The sequence below is a fragment of the Rhincodon typus genome, chromosome 22 (genome assembly GCF_021869965.1).
Source record: "Rhincodon typus isolate 14 chromosome 22, sRhiTyp1.1, whole genome shotgun sequence".
In the NCBI taxonomy this organism is placed as follows: domain Eukaryota; kingdom Metazoa; phylum Chordata; class Chondrichthyes; order Orectolobiformes; family Rhincodontidae; genus Rhincodon; species Rhincodon typus.
Genome location: NC_063353.1, coordinates 32,465,512 through 32,487,613, shown reverse-complemented (window position 1 = coordinate 32,487,613; position 22,102 = coordinate 32,465,512). Strand labels below are relative to the sequence as shown.

The 22,102-nt window shown below is 41.3% G+C and overlaps 1 protein-coding gene across 1 annotated transcript in view; it reads left to right on the top strand.

Annotated features, from left to right (window-relative positions):
* Positions 1-22,102, top strand: part of shank3a (SH3 and multiple ankyrin repeat domains 3a) — an 886,564-nt gene that overhangs the window by 716,519 nt on the left and 147,943 nt on the right. Inside the window, exon 20 of the mRNA XM_048610479.1 lies at positions 15,834-15,969. Within this exon, the coding sequence (XP_048466436.1) occupies positions 15,834-15,969 (136 nt within the window). The remainder of the gene's footprint in view (positions 1-15,833; positions 15,970-22,102) is intronic.

Sequence of the window (22,102 nt, the reverse complement as noted above, 5' to 3'; positions counted from 1 at the left end):
TCAGAAATTTCTGATTAAGGGTCTAGGCCTGAAACGTCAGCCTTCCTGCTCCTATGATGCTGCTTGGCCTGCTGTGTTCATCCAGCTCTACACCTTGTTATAACCAGGAGAGTTTGTTTTTTACTATGTCTCTCACTTGCACACACACAAGGGGACTGGGGGAAATAACACTACTGCTGGATGGTAGTACTGTAGGAGGGCGGATTTCCAGGACATTAGAATCTCCTCAGTTGAGAAGAAAAAAAACAGGAGATGAGAATCTCTCAGTTCAGGGGACAGACTCCAAGCTGCCTGGCCACAGCCAGTGTACTGTGCACAAGTAAATAAAGGGTGACTTAGTGATAGGATATTGGCCTCTGTGCAGTTATTTCAGTGGCATTGAGAGAAAACAGGACGTGTCTGAAGAACATTCACTTGCTACAGTCATCTTGGAGTTGGGGTACACATTTCTGGCATCATGCTTTATTTGGGAAGCTTGACTCATTTGATCCTGCTGTCGAAGACTGGGCCCAGGAATCTGGAAAGAATGCGATATTTTTTCCAGGCAAATGACATTGGGGCAGATAAGTAATCCTTCTGACTGCTTGGGGACCTGCAGAATTCTTGGTTATAAGGGGCTTAACTTTCCCAGAGGCACCAGACACTAAAACCTACCAAGAGTTGACAGAGCTAGTTAAGGAATATTATGACCCCAAACCTCCTGTAATTCTGAGGTGCTATTGGTTTTATTTAGCTGTTAGTGAATCAGGGAAATCTATATCAGGATTTTTGATGAGATTGAGAAGCTACAAGCATCAGTCACAATACACGGACTCCTGGAAGTATCGGTCATGGGCAACGGGATGTCATTTACCAGCAGGGAATTTGAATATTTCCTGAAGTCCAATGGAGTTCAGCACATAAGGACAACTCCATACCATCCATCATCCAACGGTTAGAGGAAAGAGTGGTCCAAACATTGAAGGCAGACCTAAAGAAGCAGTCTACAGAGTCAATTGATATAAAACTGTCCCGGTTCCTGTTTGATTATTGGATCACCCCAAATGCAACTACAGGGATGGCTCCAGCAGAGTTGCTGATGGGGAGAAGACTCCACACCAGGTTAAACTTGATATTCCCAGACCTGGGAGAGAGTGTGAAATGGCAGCAGGAACGGCCAATGCCAGCCACGCACCTTCTCTAAGCGAGAGAGACTATTTAATTCAAGGGACGAAGTTTGGTTCTGGAACCATGGAAATGGCCCTGTTTGGGTACGAGGTGAGGTCAACGTGAGGTCAGGTCCTGTCACTTATGAAGTTCGGGTAGGTGATGCAGTGCTGAACCAATATATCGATCACCTGAAAGCTATTACCACGCAAATGGGACAGGAGCAAAACATACCTGGCCCCTCAGAACAGCCAGAAAGCCTGTCAGAAACCATAGGTTCTCCCCCTTCCACTAATTTAGAGCAAGCCTCAGAGCCCGAGATGGATGCAGCCTCAATTCCATTACCACCGGGAACAGAGAAGGAAACTCCCCCAAGACGCTCCAGACAGGAGGCGGGCTATAGTCCGGTACACGCTGCCCGTGTCTGAGTCCGAATCAGAGGAACTGGACTTGGGGTGAAAACATCACAGGAGAAGCTACAAGCCAAAGACAGGCCTACATCCCTGGACTTGGCAGGGAGGGATGTAGTGATTGGAACCAAGTTGACCTCATTGACTACGAGGTGTTTGATTGGGGTTATTAACCTGGGCCAATCAGGAAAGCCCTGGCTGACTAATATAACCAGGAGTGTAGCATCTCCTCAGTTTAGGCAACTGACCCCGAGCTATCTGGCCACAACCAATATACTGGCACAAGTAGATAAAGGTGACTTGGTGACAGAATACCGGCCTCTGTGCAGTTAGGTCTGGAAGGGGTTGGGGAGGGCGTGGCGGGAGCAGTATAGTTAAATTACTCTTGAAGAAATATAGCAACTTCTATACAACAATGTTAAATTATGGATCCACTCACTCCAGTATGTTCTAGCTCCATCAGAGTTGCTGAGGAATAGGAAACTGAAGACACAGCTCTTATCCTACCAAAGATGTTGACTTCTAATTTATGCCTACAGGATTATCAAGGCATACATAATAAGAAGCTGTCCTATTGTGCAAAACAAACCACACACTGCATTAAGTTTTATGGTTTAAAACAGTTGTCATATTTAATGCAGTGGCAAAAGATGTGGTTCAGGAAATAGATGTGGATTTGAACAGAAAAGGTGCACTCATCCAAAGAGCTGCAAAGGTCATATATTTTTGTCATTGCCACAGGGGCCATACAAAGGTACTATAGGGACCTTTACATATTAATAGATTCCCTATAGTGTGGAAATTGGCCTTTTGGCACCAACCCTCTGTACAGCATCCCACCCAGACCTATACGCATAACCCCACATTCACCAAGGCTAATCCACCTAACCTGCCCATCTTTGGACTGTGGAAGGAAATTGGAACACTCAGTAGAAACCCATACAGACATGGGAAGAACATGCAAACCCCACACAGTCACCCAAGGGTGGAATCAACTTGGGTCCTTGGAATGTGAGGCAGAAGTGCTAACCACTGAGCCGCAGTCCTACTGTCCACTACTGATAGATTGAGGTGAACCCACTGGGATCTTGACAGTGTAAGGGATCTACAGATCTCAAATTGTCAATAAGACAATCAAAGTGAACAGTTTTCATCTCAGCTAACTACCAGGTCTGAAGACAATGTACTCCATAGGAATAGTGAAACTTCTGGAGTACCTGAACTTTTAAAGTGTGAAACCTGAGGGAAGATGGGATACGGTAAATATAATATTAATAATGAGATGAGAAAAGCTTGGGAATGGAAATGTATATACAGGGTGTACTTCAGAGTGACACGAGCAGCACCCACTATAGTGATGTCATTTGGACTTGTTGGCAGAACAGCTGAGAATCTTAATGGAGTGAGATCTAACATGGTCTTCCCCATATTAGTCTATCCTGTAAACTGTAACTAGTTGATAACATGCAATAAACTATATCTTGGTAACAACAAGAGACTCTTCTAGCTCAACCAGGAAGTGGTTTTCCTATACTTTATTTGTTATTCGATTGATTTATTGTCATGTGTACTGAAATAGAGTGAAAAGCTTTGTTTATCAGCGGTACAGGTAGATCATAGTAAGCAAAGGATGTACAGATAAAAAAGACTTAGGTAGAGGCATACAGATTATATTGCATAGGGTAAACCCTGTAGACTCCTACACTTAAAGAGGATGGTGACAGCGACTCAGCATAGAGAGAACCAGCATAGAGAACTGGCAAACACATACAACAGTTAGTACCTTTAGAGATGCATCACAAATTAGGTAGTTTCAACAGAGGAGAGTAAAAGTCCACTGAAAATTGCAACTGTATCAAGTCCTTTGCAGGATTTCAGTGCAATGTAAAATAGCTCTTTGAGATCTGTGCAGGTTTACAGTTCAGGATGTGATCATCCCATATGTCACACCTTGGGGAATGTGTTATGGTGTTGTTGTCTTGCTTGCCAGCTAGAGACCCATGCTGTCTCTTATCAGAAAAACCCTATGAACCAGATGCCAATCAAGCAAAAGGGGGCCTTCCCCTGGAATCAAGATCCCAGCTTCAGAAGTCCTTCCCAGTTACAGCTGGTGGCTCTTGGGCTCACAAACAGCACTGAAGAGCCCTGGCTGCTGCTGGAAGGACACCCCTCAGTATCTCTGGATTGTAGAAGCTACCCCCACCCACCCCAGCCACATATAAATAATGTAAGGAGAGTGTTTTCTGGGACTAGGATCACAGAGTGAGGGACGAGGGGCTAGGAAGCATGGGCAATTAGGCCAATCTGCAAGCCACCCCGTAACCTTCGATAACGCACTGATCGCCTGTAACTGCACTACAGAGAGCTTGAAGCAAAAAGGGAGCAGCAGAATCTGGGAATGGTTTTGCTGATGCTAACTGCTATTGAATCTTTGGCTGAATGCCATTCACTGTCAGACTGAAATGTTTGCAGAGCTGAATTGCAACCAACAATGAGTGAAACACAAAGTGCATTGTTACACAATTGTTAACAGGGAGGGTTGACTGATTCAGTTTCATCCTGAAAAATTTTGATAATAAAACCAACTCAGTTGCAATTACTACGAATTTACCACTTGTCGCAAGCCAATATGTACAATCATAAATTACAAATTCAGTGCAGCTAATCCCACCATATGTGCAAACATCACATTATCTCCTTGGCTTGTGTTGGGACTGCAGGTATCAAAGGCAGTAGAGGCATTAAATGGCCCTCAGTCCTGCTAGATTTCACATGAAACTAATGTTTCAAAATGGAAGAACAAAGTATGGATTTAATGTTTGATTTGTATTTCTATACTGTGTTAGAAGAGTCAATAGCATCATAGAGGCCTACAGCACAGACAAAGGTCCTTAGGCCCCTCAAGTCTGTGCCCAGTTAAAAGCAACCACCCAATTATCTTAATCCCATTTTCCAGCACTTGGCCTATATTCTTGTATGCCTTGTCTACCACTCCTACAGGCAATGAGTTCCAGTTTCCTACCACTTTCTGGGTAAAAAAAAAGATTGCCTCACATTGCCTCTAAACCTCCTGCCCCTCACCTTAAACCTGTGCCCCTGGTTATTGATTCCGCCACCAAGGGGAAAGGCTTCTTCCTGTCTACCTTGTCAGTGGAGCGCATAGTTTCAATTTTGAGTTCTTTCAGTGGTATCAGAGTGTCTGAAGTTCTGTTTTGTTTACTGGCATCAAAATGAAGTCTCTAAAATACTTCAATTCAATTGTTCAATCCACTAATAACAACTTTAGAAGGGAATAAAAACTGCTGTTGCCTTATGACCTGAGTCTAGTATCACAGGAAGACCTCCCCAGAACCATCCTGAAGGGCAGGCAGAGTGTGCAGGTTCAGTCAGAGTGAAAAAGTTAGTTTATCATTTTCCAAAATGCCAGAGCTGGAGAAAAACAATCCTCAGTGGCAAAGAAGAAAACTCCAGAAGCTGGAAACTGAGGATGTATGCTTTTGCTCTGCAAGTGTTAGAAATCAGTAAGGAAAAAGCTCTGGAAACCAATTACAGCTGCATTAACTGCACAAAGAACTTTAAATTGGAGGCAGGGTCTCCCTTCACTGAGATTAGAATATCTACAGGGTGTTATTGACAGTAAAAGGCTGAATCACTATTTCTGATACTTGTAATTAGACTTTTTTCTCTCGCTCTTATGTAATATAATAATGTGTTTTTTTTCACCTGTCATGTGTATTAAACCTCTATGTTATTTTGGAAAAGTACATTGGCAGTCTCTTCAGAATATGTTCAGTGACTGACCACCATGGTAAACAAGTATCAAAAATAAAATTTAAGGTCTGTTAATTACAGTTTCATTCCGGGAGCCCCCCAGATCATCTTGCTGATCCTCATGTCACAGCAGCTAAATGCTACATTGGTAATGCATAGGTAGCAGCTCTCACATTGCTGGAGGGGCAGTTTGGTCTTTAGGCATCAGAGGGAAGTGCTTGACCAGACAGTGTGCTCTTGCTCATCCTTTGTGCTTTGCAGCTCATCCCACACATCTTTTTTTCCTCTCCTTTATGCATTAACAGGATCTGGGCATCGCTGGCTAGGCAGCATTTATTGTCCATCCCTAATTGCCCAGAGGGCAGTTCAGAGTCAACCACATTGCTGTGGGTCTGGAGTCACATGTAGGTCAGACCAGGTGACGAAGGCAGTTTCCTTCCCTAAGGGACATTAGTGATCCAGATGGGTTTTTCCCAACAATCGGCAATGGACTCATGGTCATCATTAGATTCTTAATTCTAGATATTTTATTGAATTCATATTCCACCATCTGCCAAGGCAGGATTTGAACCTGGGTCCCAGAACATTAGCTGGGACTCTGGATTAACAATCCAGTGATAATACTACTTAGGCCATCGCCTCCCCCTACATGTCTCAACTCAGCTACTGAGGAGGTGCCAACAACAATGAGACCCTACCTGGATTAACTAACTATTGAACTTTGTACAAGTTATATATGTACCTCAGTAGATCACAATTTAACCTGTAAACTCAGTTTAGTGCATTGTGATCATCATTCTTCGAAATACAGAAACAACAAGGTTTGGATCCCCAAACGGTTCTGACAAGAGGCAGTGAAAGCTGACTGTCCACCTTCAACACCTTCACATTAATCCAAGCTTCTGCTGCTCACCATTGCTCTTGTTGCCAATGTGTGAACCCAACTCTGCCTCACACTAACTCTTCTCCATAAGCAATGGAGTTAATGTAATGTTTTGTAATAATGGTTGTCACAAAAAAAGTGGGGTATGATAGGATGAGACATATTGAAAAAAATCTAATCACAACCCATTGCTGCCACGTACTGCTGGACTATCCAAATCATGAACTGTTGCTGCAGTGAATGAGGTATCGAAGTTTTAGGGAAACCACTTTTCCTTGTAGTCATCTACCACGTTGCCTTTTGCATATTGGTGATACACAACTGAAATCATTTACAAAGTCTGAGTTTGCAACTACTGATATTGGCACATCTACTTCACACATTCTTGAGAATGTGTGACCTGGGACCTCGCTAACCCTTGTAACATTACTACATTTGTCCTTGCAATGAAAGGCTGTCTCTTTGTTCTCTGGAACTCAAGTGTTTTTGGTGTTAGAATGGCCTCCAGCCTCAAGTAAAATTTCAATGGTTGTAAAAAGTGATCCAAAGATTTAACAACCAGTAGACAGCTGTCGATTGGTTATAGGTGCTGACACAGAGATTAATTTAAGGGTAAGGAAACATAAAGGAGCTATACTCGCTCTCTAAGCTATGTTATACTTATCCAAAGAAATATGAAATAGGAGTAGAAGACGACCATTTGGCCCCTTGAACCAACTCTGCCAGTCAATAAGACCATGGCTGATCTGTCTGTGTTTCAAATTCCACATTCCCACCTACTCCCAATAACCACCCACTTCTGTCTAACAAGAATTCATCTGACTTTGTCTTAAAAATATTTAATGACCCCACCAAAAAACACTTCCTGAGGCAGAGAGTTCCAGTTTCACACTACCTTCTGTCCTGAAAGGACAGCTCCTAATTTTAAAATAATGCTCCCTATTTCTGGGCTCATCCAGAGGAGAAAACACCCTTTCCGTGTCTACAATGTCAAGAACATTCAGGATGTTATACACTTCAATCAACTCACCCCTCACTCATTTAAGCTCCAGTGGGAAAAAAAACCACAGCCTGTCTGACCTGTCCTCAGAAAATGGCGTACTTATTACAGGTATCAATCGAATAAACTTCCTTTGAACCACCCCCAACGCATTTATATCCTTCCTTAAACAAAGAGACCAAAACTGAGCTGTGGTCAATACAGGAGAATGGCTCTCACCAAGGCATGGCCTGTATAACTGAAGTGTAACATCCTTAAAAACAGAAATTGCCAGAGAAACTCTGCAGGCTTGGCAGCATCTGTGGAGAGAAAACAGTTACAACATCAAGTCACCATAGTCTTACCAGACTGTAGGGCTGCTCTCTCATTAGAGACAGAAAACTGGTGGTGATTTAACCAAAGAGTCACCACACTGCAGGTGAGGGGAAGAGGTTGAGAAGGAGAGTCCTATGTAGTAGCATCAGCCAGTGATGAGAATTGAACACTGTTGGCATAGCACTGGTTCGCAAACCAACCATCCAGCCAACTGAGCTAAACTGACCTCTGTCAATCCCAGCAAACCTTCTTCAGAGGTAAGTTTGATGATATCAGAGTTCTGGTCAACTTGCTTTGTCCCAATCGCTGTCTCCCCCAGATACTCTGGACTTGTTCTGATCCGCAAATCCAACTCTGTTTGGGTACACTTCTGTAGATTTGGTCACATGATATTTGCCCACTATTTGCAAATTTGGTTTGATTATTTTGTGGAAATAGCATTTTCAGAAATAATTGACATAAATAGTTGAATGAAATCTATTTTCTGTTTAAAACAAAAACCAGCATAAGAAGAGTCACTGGGTCTGAAATATTACATATGATTTCTTTACTGCCAGATCTGCTGAGTTTTTCCTAACAATCTCTGATGTTTGGTTCTGATCTTAAGCATCTATAGTTCTTTGCTTTATCCTTACTTTTGTATTCCATTCCTCTCACAATTTAGGATAGCATCCCATTAACCTTCTTGCTGTAGGTGTGTACTAACTTCTTGTGGCTCATGTACCAGAATTCCCAAGTCCCTCGGTATCTCAGAATTCTGCAGTCATTCTCTATTTCATTCTTACTGGCAAAGTAGACAACTTCATATTTTCCAACGTTACACATCATCTACCAGATTTTTGCCCACTCATTCAACCTATGTAGATACATCTGCAACTTTCTTATGCCTTCATCACCAACATACTTTCCCATATATCTTGGTGCCTGAAATAACTGCACAGAGGCCAGTGTCCCCCTTCCCCTTTTTGAAGGCAAAACCAGTCCCCTGAACTGAGGAGATACTCATCTCCTGGTTATACTGGTCAGCCCAGGTTAACAACCCCAATCAAGGATCTTGTAGTCAACAGATCCAGCTGGTTGCAATCACTGCAGTGCCACATTTAGCTGCCATGCATTTGCTTTTCTCATTTAAGTCACTGATTTAAATTGTAAAAAGTTGAGGCCGCAGCACTGACCCCTGCAAAACTTTTCTTGTCACATCCAGCCAATCGGCCAAAGACCCAATTATGCATATACTGTTTTCTGCCAATCATCCAATCTTCTATCCATGTTATATGTTTCCTCTACACCGCTTTTATTTACCACAATAACCTTTGATGTGGCACCATATGAAATCCTTCTGGAAATCCAAGTATGTTAAGTCCACAGGCTCTCATTATCCACAACGCATGTTAGTTCTTCATCAGAACTCCAACGAATTGGTTGAACATAGAATTGGTTCCTTTGACAAAACTAACAAAACTCCTCCTAATTACCTTGAGATTTTCTCAGTACAAAGCTATAATCATTAGAATTAATACTAACACCTTACCCATGACAGATGTCAAGCTAACTAGGCTACAGTTCCCTGTTTTCTGCCTCAATCCCTTCTTGAATAGAAGGGCTATATTTGCAATTCCCCATTCTGATAGAACTTTTCCTGAATCAAGGAAATTTTGAAAAATTAGCATCAATGCATCTACTACCTTATTAGATACCTCCTTTAAGATCTTAGGATGAAGACCATCTGAACTGGGTTAAACTTGTCAGCCTGCAGCTCCATCACCTTGCCTGGTAATAGTTGCTTAGTGATTGTAATTGTGGATTAAGTTGAGAAACTCGCTAAATTCCTCTCTCCCTTCCACCTCTTGATTTATAATTGTTATTGTAATGGTTTTCTGCATAAGCAAAATTTTGTTCACTTTTTCTACCTTTTTTTAAATCATCTATTAACACTGCATTCTCACCCTCCAGAAGACCAATGCTCACTCTACACACACTTTTCCTTCATAAATAACTGTTGAAACTCTTGCTATCCATTTTTTATATTTGTAGCCAACTTATTTTCATACTGTAATTTCTTCTTCCTGATTTAACTTTTAGTTATTCTCCACTGTCCTTTATATTCTGACCAGTCATCTAACATGCCACTCATCTTTGCACAGATAAAAGCTTTTCCCTCAAATTTGATGCTTTGGCCACCTTCTTTAGTTAACCATTGATGGTGGATCCTCCCTTACGAATTTCTCTATATAGCAGGAAAACATTATTCTGAGTACTCTTAAATATCCTTAAATGTCTGCTAATGTCTCTTTATTAATTTCCCCCCAGCATAATATCTCAATTCATTTCATACCCTTATTTAGGTTAGAACTCTAGTCTTAGACCCAATCTTTTTCCTTTAGAATTGGACGTAAAATTCAATCATATTGTGGGCAATGCTACCTAAGTATGCCTTAACTCTGGGGTGAATAATTAATCCTGTCACATCGCATAATATCAAGTTTACTATAACCTGCTATCTGGTCAGTTCCAAAATGTATTGCTTTAAGGAACTATCCCAGTAGCCTTCTATGAATTCCTCATCAAGATAATATGATTTTTTTTCAGTTTATATATAGATAAAAGTCACCCCTGTTTATTCCCTCCCTTTATCACAAGCACTCAATATTTCTTCCTAATTGTGGGTACAGCTGGGGGGCATGTAGCCCACTCTTGCTATTGATTTCTTTCCTCCACAATTCCTAATCTCCGTCCAATATGATTCAACATCCTGATTTTCTGAACTAAGGTCATCTCTACCTTATTCACAAATTTTATCCTTGATTAACAATGCTACCTCTCCACCTTTACCTAGCTTTAGATGTCATGTACTCTTCATATATCCAGACTTCTGGAGAGGTGGCAAAGTCTCACAGATCACTATTCTGCTCTTACATTATATTAAGAAAGAACTCCACATTTCTGACAGGGCTACTTCAGAAATACAAAGCCATAATTTAAAGCCGACAGGTCCCTCATAGTGGGGCATAATCGGGGAAAGCAAACTACACCACCCTTTTCACAACAGTCAATTTCCATATTGGTGATCTCTGGGTCCAACATCACAGTCACTTTGGCAGCTTCTGTGAAAGGGTGAGCGCATAAGGTAAGGGTGATAGGAGGGTAGAGTGCCAAGTATGTAGGGTACCAGGTGGGAAGAATGCCGGGTAGGCAGGGTGTCAGATGCGTAGGGTTTCGGGTTCCAGGTGGGACAGGGATAAAGTGCAAGGTGGTCGGGATGCCAGATAAGTAGGGTGCTAAGGTGCAAGGTGGCAAGTAGCCCAGATGAGTGATTGAGTGTTTAGAGGAGGTCAGGTTGAGCAGGAGATATCAGGTTGGGTAAGGGCAAACGATGGATGGCAGGTCAGGTGGGGCAGGGCAGATGTCAAGTCTCAGAGGAGCAGTGTTGGGGCAGGCAATGGGGAGGGGTGGTCAGTGCCACAATGGGTGGACTGCATAAGCTCCCACAGAATGCAGGATGTCAATTACCAGGGCAGCACATGGGGTGTCAAGGGGTAAAGAATGGCAGAGGAGTTGTCGGGTCCAGCAGCTGAGAGTGCTTCCAATATTGTCTAAGTGAAGAGGGCAGTGGAGAGCTAGTCAGGGCTGTGGGAGTGGCAGAGAGATGTTGGTTCTTACGGCAGGAGTGGGAGACGGGTCAGGTGGCTAGGAGTGTCAGGTCCCAGAGATAGAGGGGAGTTTGGGTCTGGTGATGGGGGTGCTGGGTCTTGGGCATTGAGGGAGGTGTCAGGTCCAGTGGAGATTTCAGGTCCCAGATGGAGAGGGGACAGAGTATTAGATTCTGAGGAGAAAATTTTTGTATCCAGTGGTGGGGGATGACATTTGGGTTCTGGGCATACAGGGGGTATCAGGTACCGGGGTAAAGGGGAGGGTGCTGGGATCTGGAGGTATCAGGTACAGGTTGCAAGGAAGGGTGCAGAGTGGGGGTGGCTTTGGGTTGGGCTGGTGACTATGTGACTGTTGCTTGGGTTAAGGGTTGGCAGCAGGGGCGTTGTCAAGGTCAGCAGCAGAGGGACTGGGGCAGACCTGGTGAGGTGGGTGTTGAGTGAAAGGGTGTTGGGTCCCTATGGGAGAGGGGGAGGGTATCGGATCAGTAGTGGGGCAAGGGGTTTCAGCTATGGTGGCGGAAGATAGGATGTCAGATCCTGGGGGTCAGGGAGGTGTAAGGTACTGGAGGGGGTGGGTGACTGTGGGGGGAATGGGATCAAATGAGATCAAACAAAAAATTGGAATCAACTAAAGTTATGGCTCAAAGATTGGTGTGAGAGAAATAGGTTTGAATTCATGGGATATTGGCACCAGTACTGTGGAAGGAGGGAACTGTTCCAATGGGACAGACTCTACCTGAATCACGCAGGGACCTGGTGAATCACATGACTAGAGCTGTGGATACGGCTTTATACTAAATAGTGGGCATAGAGAAACTCAACAATAGTGGTATTATCATTGGAGTGTTAATCCAGAGACCCAGACAATGTTCTGGGCACCTGGGTTCGAATCCCAACGCGGCAGATGGTGGAATTTGAATTCAATAAATATCTGGAATTAACAGTCTAACGATGACCACGAATCCATTGTCAATTGTCAGGAAAAACCCATCTGGATCACTAATGTCCTTTAAGGAAGGAAACTGCCATCCTTACCTGGTCTGGCCTACATGTGACTCCAGACCCACAGCAATGTGGTTGACTCTTAGCTGCCCTCTAGGCAATAGGAATGGGCAATAAATGCTGCCTAGCCAGCAACGCCCTCATCCCGTAAATGAATAAGGAGAACTTAATGGTTTTATAGCTTAAAGCTAGCTAGGAGAATGGGCAAAGAAGTGGCAGATGGAGTACAATGTGGCTGTGTACTTTGGTTGGAAGAATAGAGGTTCAAACTATTTTCTAAATGGGGAAAGGCTACACAAATCCAAAGCGCAAAGGGACTTACAAGTCCTAGTTCAGGATTATCTTAAGGTTAACATGCACGTTCATTTGTCTGTTAGGAAGGTAAATGCAATATTGGCATTCATCTTGAAAGGCCTAGAATATAAAAGCAGGAAAGTACTGTTGAGGCTGTGTAAGGCTCTGATCAGACTGCATTTGGAATTTTGTGAGCAATTTTGGGCCCCGCATCTAAGGAAGGATATACTGACTTTGGAGGGAATCCAGAAGAGATTCACAAGAAAGATCTCAGGGATGAAGGGCCTGTCACATGAGAAGTGGTTGAGGACTCTGGGTCTGTACTCAGAGTTTAGAAGAGTGAGGGGCAATCTGATCTCAACTGACAGAACACTGAGAGTCCTGGATGAAGTGGACATGGAGGAAATGTTTTCACGAGTAGGAGAGATTAGGACCTGAGGGCACAGCCTCAAAGCGAAGGGATGACCCTTTAGAACTGAGATGAGGAGACATTTCTTCAGCCAGAGGGTGGTTAATCTGTGGAACTCTTTACCATGGAAGGCTGTGGAGGCTAAGTCATTGACTGTCTTTAAGACACAAGATAGATAGGTTCTTGATTGGTAAGGGAATCAAAGGGTACGGGGAGAAGGCAGGAGAATGGGGCTGAGAAACATTATCAGCCATGATTGAATGACTTGAAAGGCTGATAGGCCTAATTGCACTCCTGTATCTTATGGGATTGATCCAAAAGGATCCTGGGAGTGTCATTCCAGTCAAGACCTGCAGCAGGGAGGGTCCCCAGGAGTTGAGGGGGCTGTGGGTTCAGGATTTGAGAGGGGTGTCAGAGGGATATGGGCAGGGGAGGACCAGGTAGGTAAAATGCCAGGTCTGGCTGCAGATGGTGTGAGATTCTTTGGTTGGGGGATGTATCATGTTTGACAATGCTGAAGAAAATGTTGGGTCCCAGGGTATAGGGGCTGTTGAGTCTGCCAGCAATTCTAGGGTAGGTGTAGTTGAGGGCATATTTGGCAAGTTATGAGTGACGTTTACTGGAAAGCTCTAAATTCTCCATTTTAAATGGATGCTTTTGGAAGGTTCCAGGCAAAGCAGAGTTGCCCAGTGGAATCCTCAATTTCCCAGGCAATTCCCTTGGGATCTGCTATGTTGGGGATTCTGCTGGATCCTTATGCGCAAATCCCATCTACACTGCAGGAAACCTGACTCCTCAGGAAATCTGGGCCCTTATTTACAGAAAGATATAAATGCACTGAAAGCAATTCAAAGAAGGTTTACTGGGGTAATACCTGGAAAGCACAGGTTGAATTGGGAGGAAAGTTTGGACAGGCTATGTGGTATCTGCTGGAGTTTAAAAGAGGAAATGGTGACTTAATTAAAATATTTAAGATGCTGTGGGATCTTAACAGGGCAGATGTGAAGAAGATGTTCTTCTTATGATGAATGTAGAACTAGATTAAACTTCTAAAAATTGTTAAACTTTAACTGATTAAAAATCATGGATTTCCCATTTAAAACAGAGGAGGTGCACATTTTTTCCTCTCAGACAGTCATGAATGTTTGTATCGCTCTTCCTGAAAAGGTGTGAAGCAGAGACTTCGAATACTTTTAAGGCAGAGGTAGATAGTTTTTTGTTAAGCATGGGGCTGAAATGTTATCAGGGATAGACAGGAATACAAAGTTGCTGTTACAATCAGATCAGCCATGACCTTATTAAATGATGTGGCGGATTGAGGGGCCAAATGGCTTGTTCATGCTCCTATTATTAAGTTTGTAAGTATTAAATGTTTGAGAATGCCTTGTCTAAACAAAGGAAAGTTTACATCTGAAAAGCTACTTATTTGTTGATTGTTGTGTATGTTGGATTCGAGCACACAGACTGAAGTAAAGTTTTAATACAGGAATCTTTTATTCCACGGACAACAAGTCGTAATAAAATATTAATGCAAAAACATATCTCAGAGAAACAAACTATTTACAATGAACATTTGGGGCCAACATTCCAAATCCCCCAGGAGACCACTTAGAATGTTTAATCTCTAATCAGCTGATGACAGAGTTCAGTCGGTATAGTTCTTACTGCTAATTCCCTATTACTGCCTTAGCCAGATTGCTTTGTCTCCCAGATACGATGGAATCTTGTGGCCTCTTAAAGTGTTGTCTAGATGGTCTGCCCAGGTTTTTTCACTCACTACACTGCAATTTCTAGTTTTCTAGCCATTTTCAAAGTTTTCAGTTTGCCCTATTCATGGCCCTGAGTTCTAAATGCAGCAACAGACCAGTCACAGATTTCGGCTCCTGCTCTGTGCTATATTTGTTCCTCTCTTTTTTTTAGACTTCTGATTCTATCCCCTCCTTCTTCAGGCCTGTGTTCTCGGCTCCAGACTCAGCCTCTTTTACAGCCAGTGCTTTGAGCTCTGGGCTCCACTACTGGCCTTTTGTGGACTTTGTCTGTTTTCCCTAGAGAGATATCCATTGGGCCAACTAATTCCCCAACTAAGTATCTCCCCAGACCAAAGACCTCTCCTGGTGAGGACGCAGTGTTGTCCTGCAGCCAGGCTCACTCCTAAATTGAAAGTTAAGTCCAAGTTCTCTCTTACCTCTGCCACCACAGATGAATGTGGTGTCAAACCCAAGGATCCTCCTCCCCATCATTTCAGTATAAAATAATTCATGAAGTGCAGGTTATAGTCTAGTGATTACTGGGAATCTCACACTTCCCTTGTGCCCTGAATCCTTCTGTCTTTTGTTGAGGTGATCCCATTTATACATACTGCTTCAACAGCATGAACTCCTAGTGTCATTTAAAGAGGATTTACCCATATTTCACTCTGACTGCTGGAAGTCAGTGGAAAATAAAATTATGATGGGAAGCATTGAATGGTTGCTTAATACTCACATTTATTACCAGGTGCAATGCAAGAACACACTGACTATTCCATTACCCAGGAGCTGATCTGGATCAGTAGCAAATGGTTACTCTAGGCACTCTTAAATCTTTATCTATTAAATTTGAAATACGAGATACTGGAAACAAGGCAGATCCACCAATGTGTGAAAGGGCTATTGTCATCAGTCAACAATTAGCAGTGCTTACTACTTTCAATCTTGAAACGTCCATGCTGGATACAAAGACTTACCTTGCCTCCTTTCAGCTGTTAACAAATGCGACCCATATTCCAGCACATTCTGAGAGTGGACATGGTCATCAGTGTTTCCTTCAGCTGTAATCCTTTGTATCTCCCTAATCCTTCAGTTGTGTTCCTTGTGCTTGACTCCTTTTTGTTTCAATGAGCTATTTTACTGCACGCATACTTTCCAGAATGTGAAAGGGTCATGGTCTGAACTACATTTATCTTCCTTTGCAGGTAAACAATGTCAACGTAGTGAAGGTCGGACACAAGCAAGTGGTTTCCATGATACGACAGGGAGGGAATAACCTGCTGATGAAGGTGGTGACAGTTAGCCGAAAGCCAGAACTGGAGGACGGAATGAGGAAGAAAGGTCAGGAGATAGTTTATTATCATTGCAAAATACTGTCAGAATTAACCCTTTCACTGATTGACTGAATGGCAGAGGTTCTGTTAATGATACTGGTTGTAGTCAAGACTAATAACTATGTGAAGTTGGATGCACATCCTGATTTATCACAGATAGTTCTGGATTACACTGCTGTTAGATACAAGGGACCCAGGCCAGGTGGAAGGTTCATCTACTGTAACAGAATGAAAATCACTTTAAGAGTCTAATTCCAAATGTCATCTGCACGTCCATGTAGATACAGAGCTTGTTCCTCTTACACAATCCCTGTGCATCAGAGAATCACCCATGCTTCTTGTCAGAAGAACTCCCTTCACCTAATCAGTTTAGAAGTGAACTAGTAGCTCCACTCAAGAAATCAGGAAACCAGTGAAATCCTGATTTTCTAAAGTTAAGGAATGAATCAAATCCACACTCCCCAACAAGCTAAGAAGTTGAAATAGCTTTCCCTCAAGTCAGGATGGGACTGCATAAATACCTTATCCATTGGGATCATAGAGCAAATTAAGCTCTCCTTGTCTTAGTAGATTGTAAGTTAATATCTTGACAGCCTTCCAACTCATGAAATGATGGTTTTAACCATGATAGTCAATGATGTGTTAAATATCACACAGTACGGCTTAGGAACCCCACTGCTGCATAGCAGCCTGGATTACATTTGCGACAGATTAAGACAATGGATTGAGAAAGTGCAGAATTGACTGACCTCTGTTTCCTCTGGGGCTCTCTTCTTGACCAACCAAACTCCCCTTCTTACCTGGTCTCACCCAATACCCTTGTAATCATTCAGGCTCCAGAGGTCAAGCAGTTAACATTGTCTCCCAGTTGCATGTTTCAATATCTACTACCTTCATATTTTGCTTGCAGGTAGTTTTGTAGCAGAGATATGGATGTCCAGCGGGTTGTGACCAATTTAGCTTTGGAGATACAGCCATTATCCATCCACTGAATGTGGCTGAGCCAACACAGATTTTAATATCCTTGCAGTGAGTGTCCCCTGATGGATCTCAGACCTCTGAATTGATGATTTTATCCTGCCATTGAGGCTGAGGATCTCTATGAATATAAACTGCTCTCTATCAGCAGATTTGCTAGCTGAAGACTCTTCCTTGCAACAAAAATGCTGAAGCCCCCTTTCCTCCTCCTCTTTCTTTTTTCCATCCCTTTCCCTCCCTTTCCTTCCCTCTTCTCTCTTTTTTTCTGACTCTTCCCTCTCCCTTCCTCCTTTTTACATCCAGAAGTGGTCTTACAACTGAACATTTTCTTGCCCCAAAATCAAATCACCATGGAATATGTCATCTATTAACCAGAACCCACAAACCCTCTCCCAAGTTCAATTAATTGGAGAATGTTTTGAACACCCTTTGCTTATACAGTTAGCAACTGAGTTGGCCACATCCTGTTGCTCCCCAATGTCCAACCTTAGTCCGAGGTTCATGAAACATCTCAGATTAATTATTAAGCTGCCCTTTTGTTTATTTCCACAATGATGCATTATATGTTAGATCCTCTAAAATATGGAAGAGGAGGAATTAAAGCAGATGTGCTATACTGGAGAAAGAATGCCTGCTATTCAGTACAATCTAAATCTGAGTGGATAGTGAGCAAACTGCAAGTGTGTGACACAGTGAAAGGGTTAAAATCTCTGCATGTAAACTGCATCTTACTGAGCGCGTTTTATGAAACTCACTCTTGCAGGAAAGACTATCTTAATTGTCAGCCCATGTACACCTGTAATGATTCAACTGCTTATTCACTGAGTGGGTTAGCCATAAACAAGGAAGGTCCCAGGTTCTGAACTCTGGTATGTGCTAAGTTAACTTATATCACAAGGACTGGTGGTAGTTCTCAACTTCCATTTTTACCCGAGGCTAGAAGAGAAAAAATTGAATCCTGACCAAAGTTTACAATTTGTTATTCTGCATGTGTGAATATCAGGCAAGAACAGATCAGGTTCCACTATGATATCTACTTCAGTTAAACAGTGTACCAAATTCAATGTTCTGGCTCTCACAAGAAGAATGATCACATGGTTGAGGTATCAGAGAAAAAAGTATATCGTAGACCAGTAGGGAGTTAACATTTTCAAACCAGAAGGAGGAAAGAGACAGAAATTGAATGAATGAGAGAAGGAATGATGTCATGGAACTGAATGTAAAATGTGTTAGTATTTGTTTGAGAGTACAACTTACCATCAAGCAAATTATCGTTTGATGTGCACTCATCAATTTAGCAAAGTGCGTTTAAGTGCAATGAATGTTGATCTAATAAGGCAACATATAAAATTGAAATGTCTTCTTGTGGTTCTAAAGATGTAGTTATGTTATACATTAGAAGATAAATGTTTTTGAACATAGTCCAAGTCCACACTTTAAATGAGAGCTTTATTTAAGTTAATCAGACTTCATAAAATTATACTCCACTGATTACTAGCTCCTGATATTCATACAACCAATTCATACTCAATTAACCCTTAAATGAATATATCCATCCGCTGTTCCCTCATTCTATTAGGTCTCATATATCCCTTCAAACTATATTAAATAATATCACATCCATTTTCTTTTTAAATTAATCTATTGACAGTATAATAATAAAAAACAAATAAAACATACAAAATGACAATATATTATTCCAGTTCTCCTCCTTTGCACATGAACATCCAAGCATTCTTTTCCAATTATGTCTGACAATTTCTGAAAGCTTTCTCTTTTCTTTACAAACATTCAGATCGCTGACTGCTTCTATCCACCCCTTTCAATTTGAAGATTTCTGTATTCTCCAGTTCTTGTTTAAAACTGCAAAAATCAATCCCCAGTCTTTTTTTCATTCATACATACTGAGTGTAAGTTATTCCATTGTGACTTGTTATCAATGTAGCACTCAATGGTTTTGCAACTATATCCGATTTTAGAATTCCTTTCAATACTTCCGCCAAGAAAAGTACTATATCTGCTGTCTCACCAAGTGTGAACATTTCAGCTGCTAAGGTATTTTTAAATACTCCCAACCTCCCAAGCTAAAGGATAACATTTGCTCTCCTTTCTCATAAAAGAAATTATAAACCCTCCTGTACTTAAGAAGCCATCACAGAGGTTTGCATTAGAATAATCACTAAAACCAATAAGTTTCATGTTACTGGCATTTCCCAATGATGGAAATGTAAAAATAGTGCTCTTTTTAAATTTTTCAACATTTTGTTTGCCCAAATAATACATTCCACCTTGGATTGTACTCAGCTCTAATACTTCGCAACTTCATTTGGTGCCCAGCCAATTCAGCTGTCCAATTAGACTTTGCATTCCTTCCCCTTCAGTTTTGGAAGTCACTGCATCTTTTTGCGAGGCCTACTCTGACTAACAGCAATGGGAGCTAATATTTTCCAAATAAGATTGCTGATCAATGATTGCTTGATCCTTCTGCTTGATGTCTAATCCAAATGTACTTAAAAGCCCCAGAAGCCTGACTTCCAAGTTTGAATTCTGCTTTAAGCCTATTTGTGACAACATTTTCAAATTTGTTGCTTCATCCCACAAAAAAGTCATCTACATGCATCATAAAGATGCTTGGAAGTTACCCCTAATAGTGCTAGTAAAACATGCAGGATCTGCTTTAAACTGAAGATAGCCCAATTTTAATATGACATATATTACTGGGAAGTGCCAAAATCTAGGGGTATCATTTAAGCCATATACACATTTATTTAACTTCCAGAATGTTCCCACTGCTCATGTCCTCTTTTGGAGGTCAAAGAAACACATCCCTATTGAGCTGATCTCCTTGCAGAAATGCGCTTTAATATCAAATGATCTATGCTTCCAAGCATGTATGACTAATGGCTAGAAAATTTTCAAAATTGCTTCTTTTTTCATCAGTGATTCTATTCTTGCATCTTAGTTTCCTAGGTTTTCATCAAAACCTTATTCCACAAGTCACTTCAGGAGACACCTTTTCCATGCATTTCCACCAAAGTAACAGGGATTATAGTCCCCCATCTGGCAACTCTACATACATCCCAAATTCTCTCCGGCTTTATAGTTCTTGTGCTGGGATTTTTTTATCAATTTATCTTGCAGTTTGTTTGTGGCCACTGGGACTTCCAAATCTCACAGGCTCCTGATCCTGGTAGTATTTCTTGTTTAGTTCAACAACATCCTCTATCTGGTCTTTGATCTCTTTCTGGGCAGCTACTGTTCGACCTCAATCTCTTATTCATAGGATTCATTTCAATGGTTTGTGATCTCTTTCTAAGGGTCTGTTCACTCCCAGACTCTTTGTTTGAGCTTACACTGCGTTTTCTTGCGTTCCATCTTTTTACTTCAAGCAAACTTGAAAGTGTACTCAAACACATCCTGGTTCTTGTACTCGGTGTTTGTTTTTTGTCTTGACCAATAATGTTCCCCTGACCTCTCCATTCTTTAATACTGTCTCTCTTACAAAAAACACCTATCTCCCTGATTGAAATTGGTTTCTAATATCTTATATAATACCCTATATCTTAAAGCTCACCAATTTCTTTAGGAGACTGGCTTCCTTCCTGCATGCAGTGCATTCAAATGTTGTGAAAATATACAGCCCCTTCTTAAGCTGGAGGTTGATCACTTATTACTAATGGAACTTTAGAATCCCTACCAAAAACTAACTGATATGGACCATATCCTCCAACCATCTACAAAGAAATTCCCCTAGTGTGGACAGCCTAAGTGACTGCAAATGATAATTTACAGTTTGGCTGATCTGCCAAATTTTATGAACTGTTTTGTCTGTTACTGCATGGCTCCATTCATGTACCCCATTAATAAAAGGGCTGTCTGCTGCTATATTTATAACTATTATATTCATATTCACACATATATCTTTAAATTAATCATTAGGACATTCTCCCCAGTCCCCACCACCATTATCAGTGAGATAAATTGTGTCACTGGGCCAAATCCAGTCCCTAACCACTTCTCCATTACCTTATCCACAATTATGTTCTTACCTTTACTATGTATTGTTGACCGATAAAATCTCATTGCTACATCTACAAAATAGAAAATGATTTTTTGTTCCATATCATTTAATCCATAATCACTACTTCACTGAAATTTCTCGCTAAGGATAGACTTTCTATAGATCATGATGTATCCTTCAGTATTTCTTACAAATCTCACATCTGACTCATCTCTTCTATGAGCTTATCGCACTTCATATTAGTTATTCCTGCGTCCTTTACTGGAATTTTTAAACTTTGAGGATGAATGGACAAATTGCCAATGTAATTTTAACACAATTAACTTTTTTTCTAATTTTCTGCCCACTAATCTCAATAACACTTCTTTAATTTTTTTCGTGGAGAGATTATGTTTCCTTACAAGAAGACAACAGAGTCCCAATTGTGTGAATTGCAAATTCACAGATTTTTCAAATACAATAACTTTGTCATTTTCTATATCCAGTTTCACTTCATTAATAGTCTACTTAAAAACAATAGTATTTCTCAGTATATTACATTTGTACCAATAAAATGATTCCTTCTGTCTATTTTACATAGAATGGCCACCCTTTTCAAAGATTTTAGTGAGTTATCATTCCCAAATCTGAAATTGGTCGAACTCTCAATTTTTTTTAACTTTGTCCTGATCCTTATTATCAAAGTAACGTTTTAGTCTGTCTATTCTATGCACTGAGGATGTGCATCCACAGTCCAACACTGCACAATTGAAAGACTCTGGGCTGAACCTTCTTTTGACAAATCCAAGGCGCACTCTCTTTGATTCATATCCCTATCACCTTCCTCTGAATCTTAGGTTCCATGTCAAGTTTTGAATACTGTATTGTACTGTTTAGGAAAGTTCAAGGCATTAATGATACTTTGAATAAGACCTGAGGAATTCTTTTTAATGGTCACAACACTTTTTCTAAAAGTGTATGTTCGGTCACTAATTTATCTCAGGATTAGAAGTCTGTTCACACCTGATACTTTGGCGCAGTCCAATATCTTGAATGCCAGCACTGATTGTCTGCAATCCTGCAGAAATTCAATCTACTGCATTCCATTATGTACTTTTCCTCAGTCTTTCTAAATTTGTCATAACCTGATCACCCGTTAGAA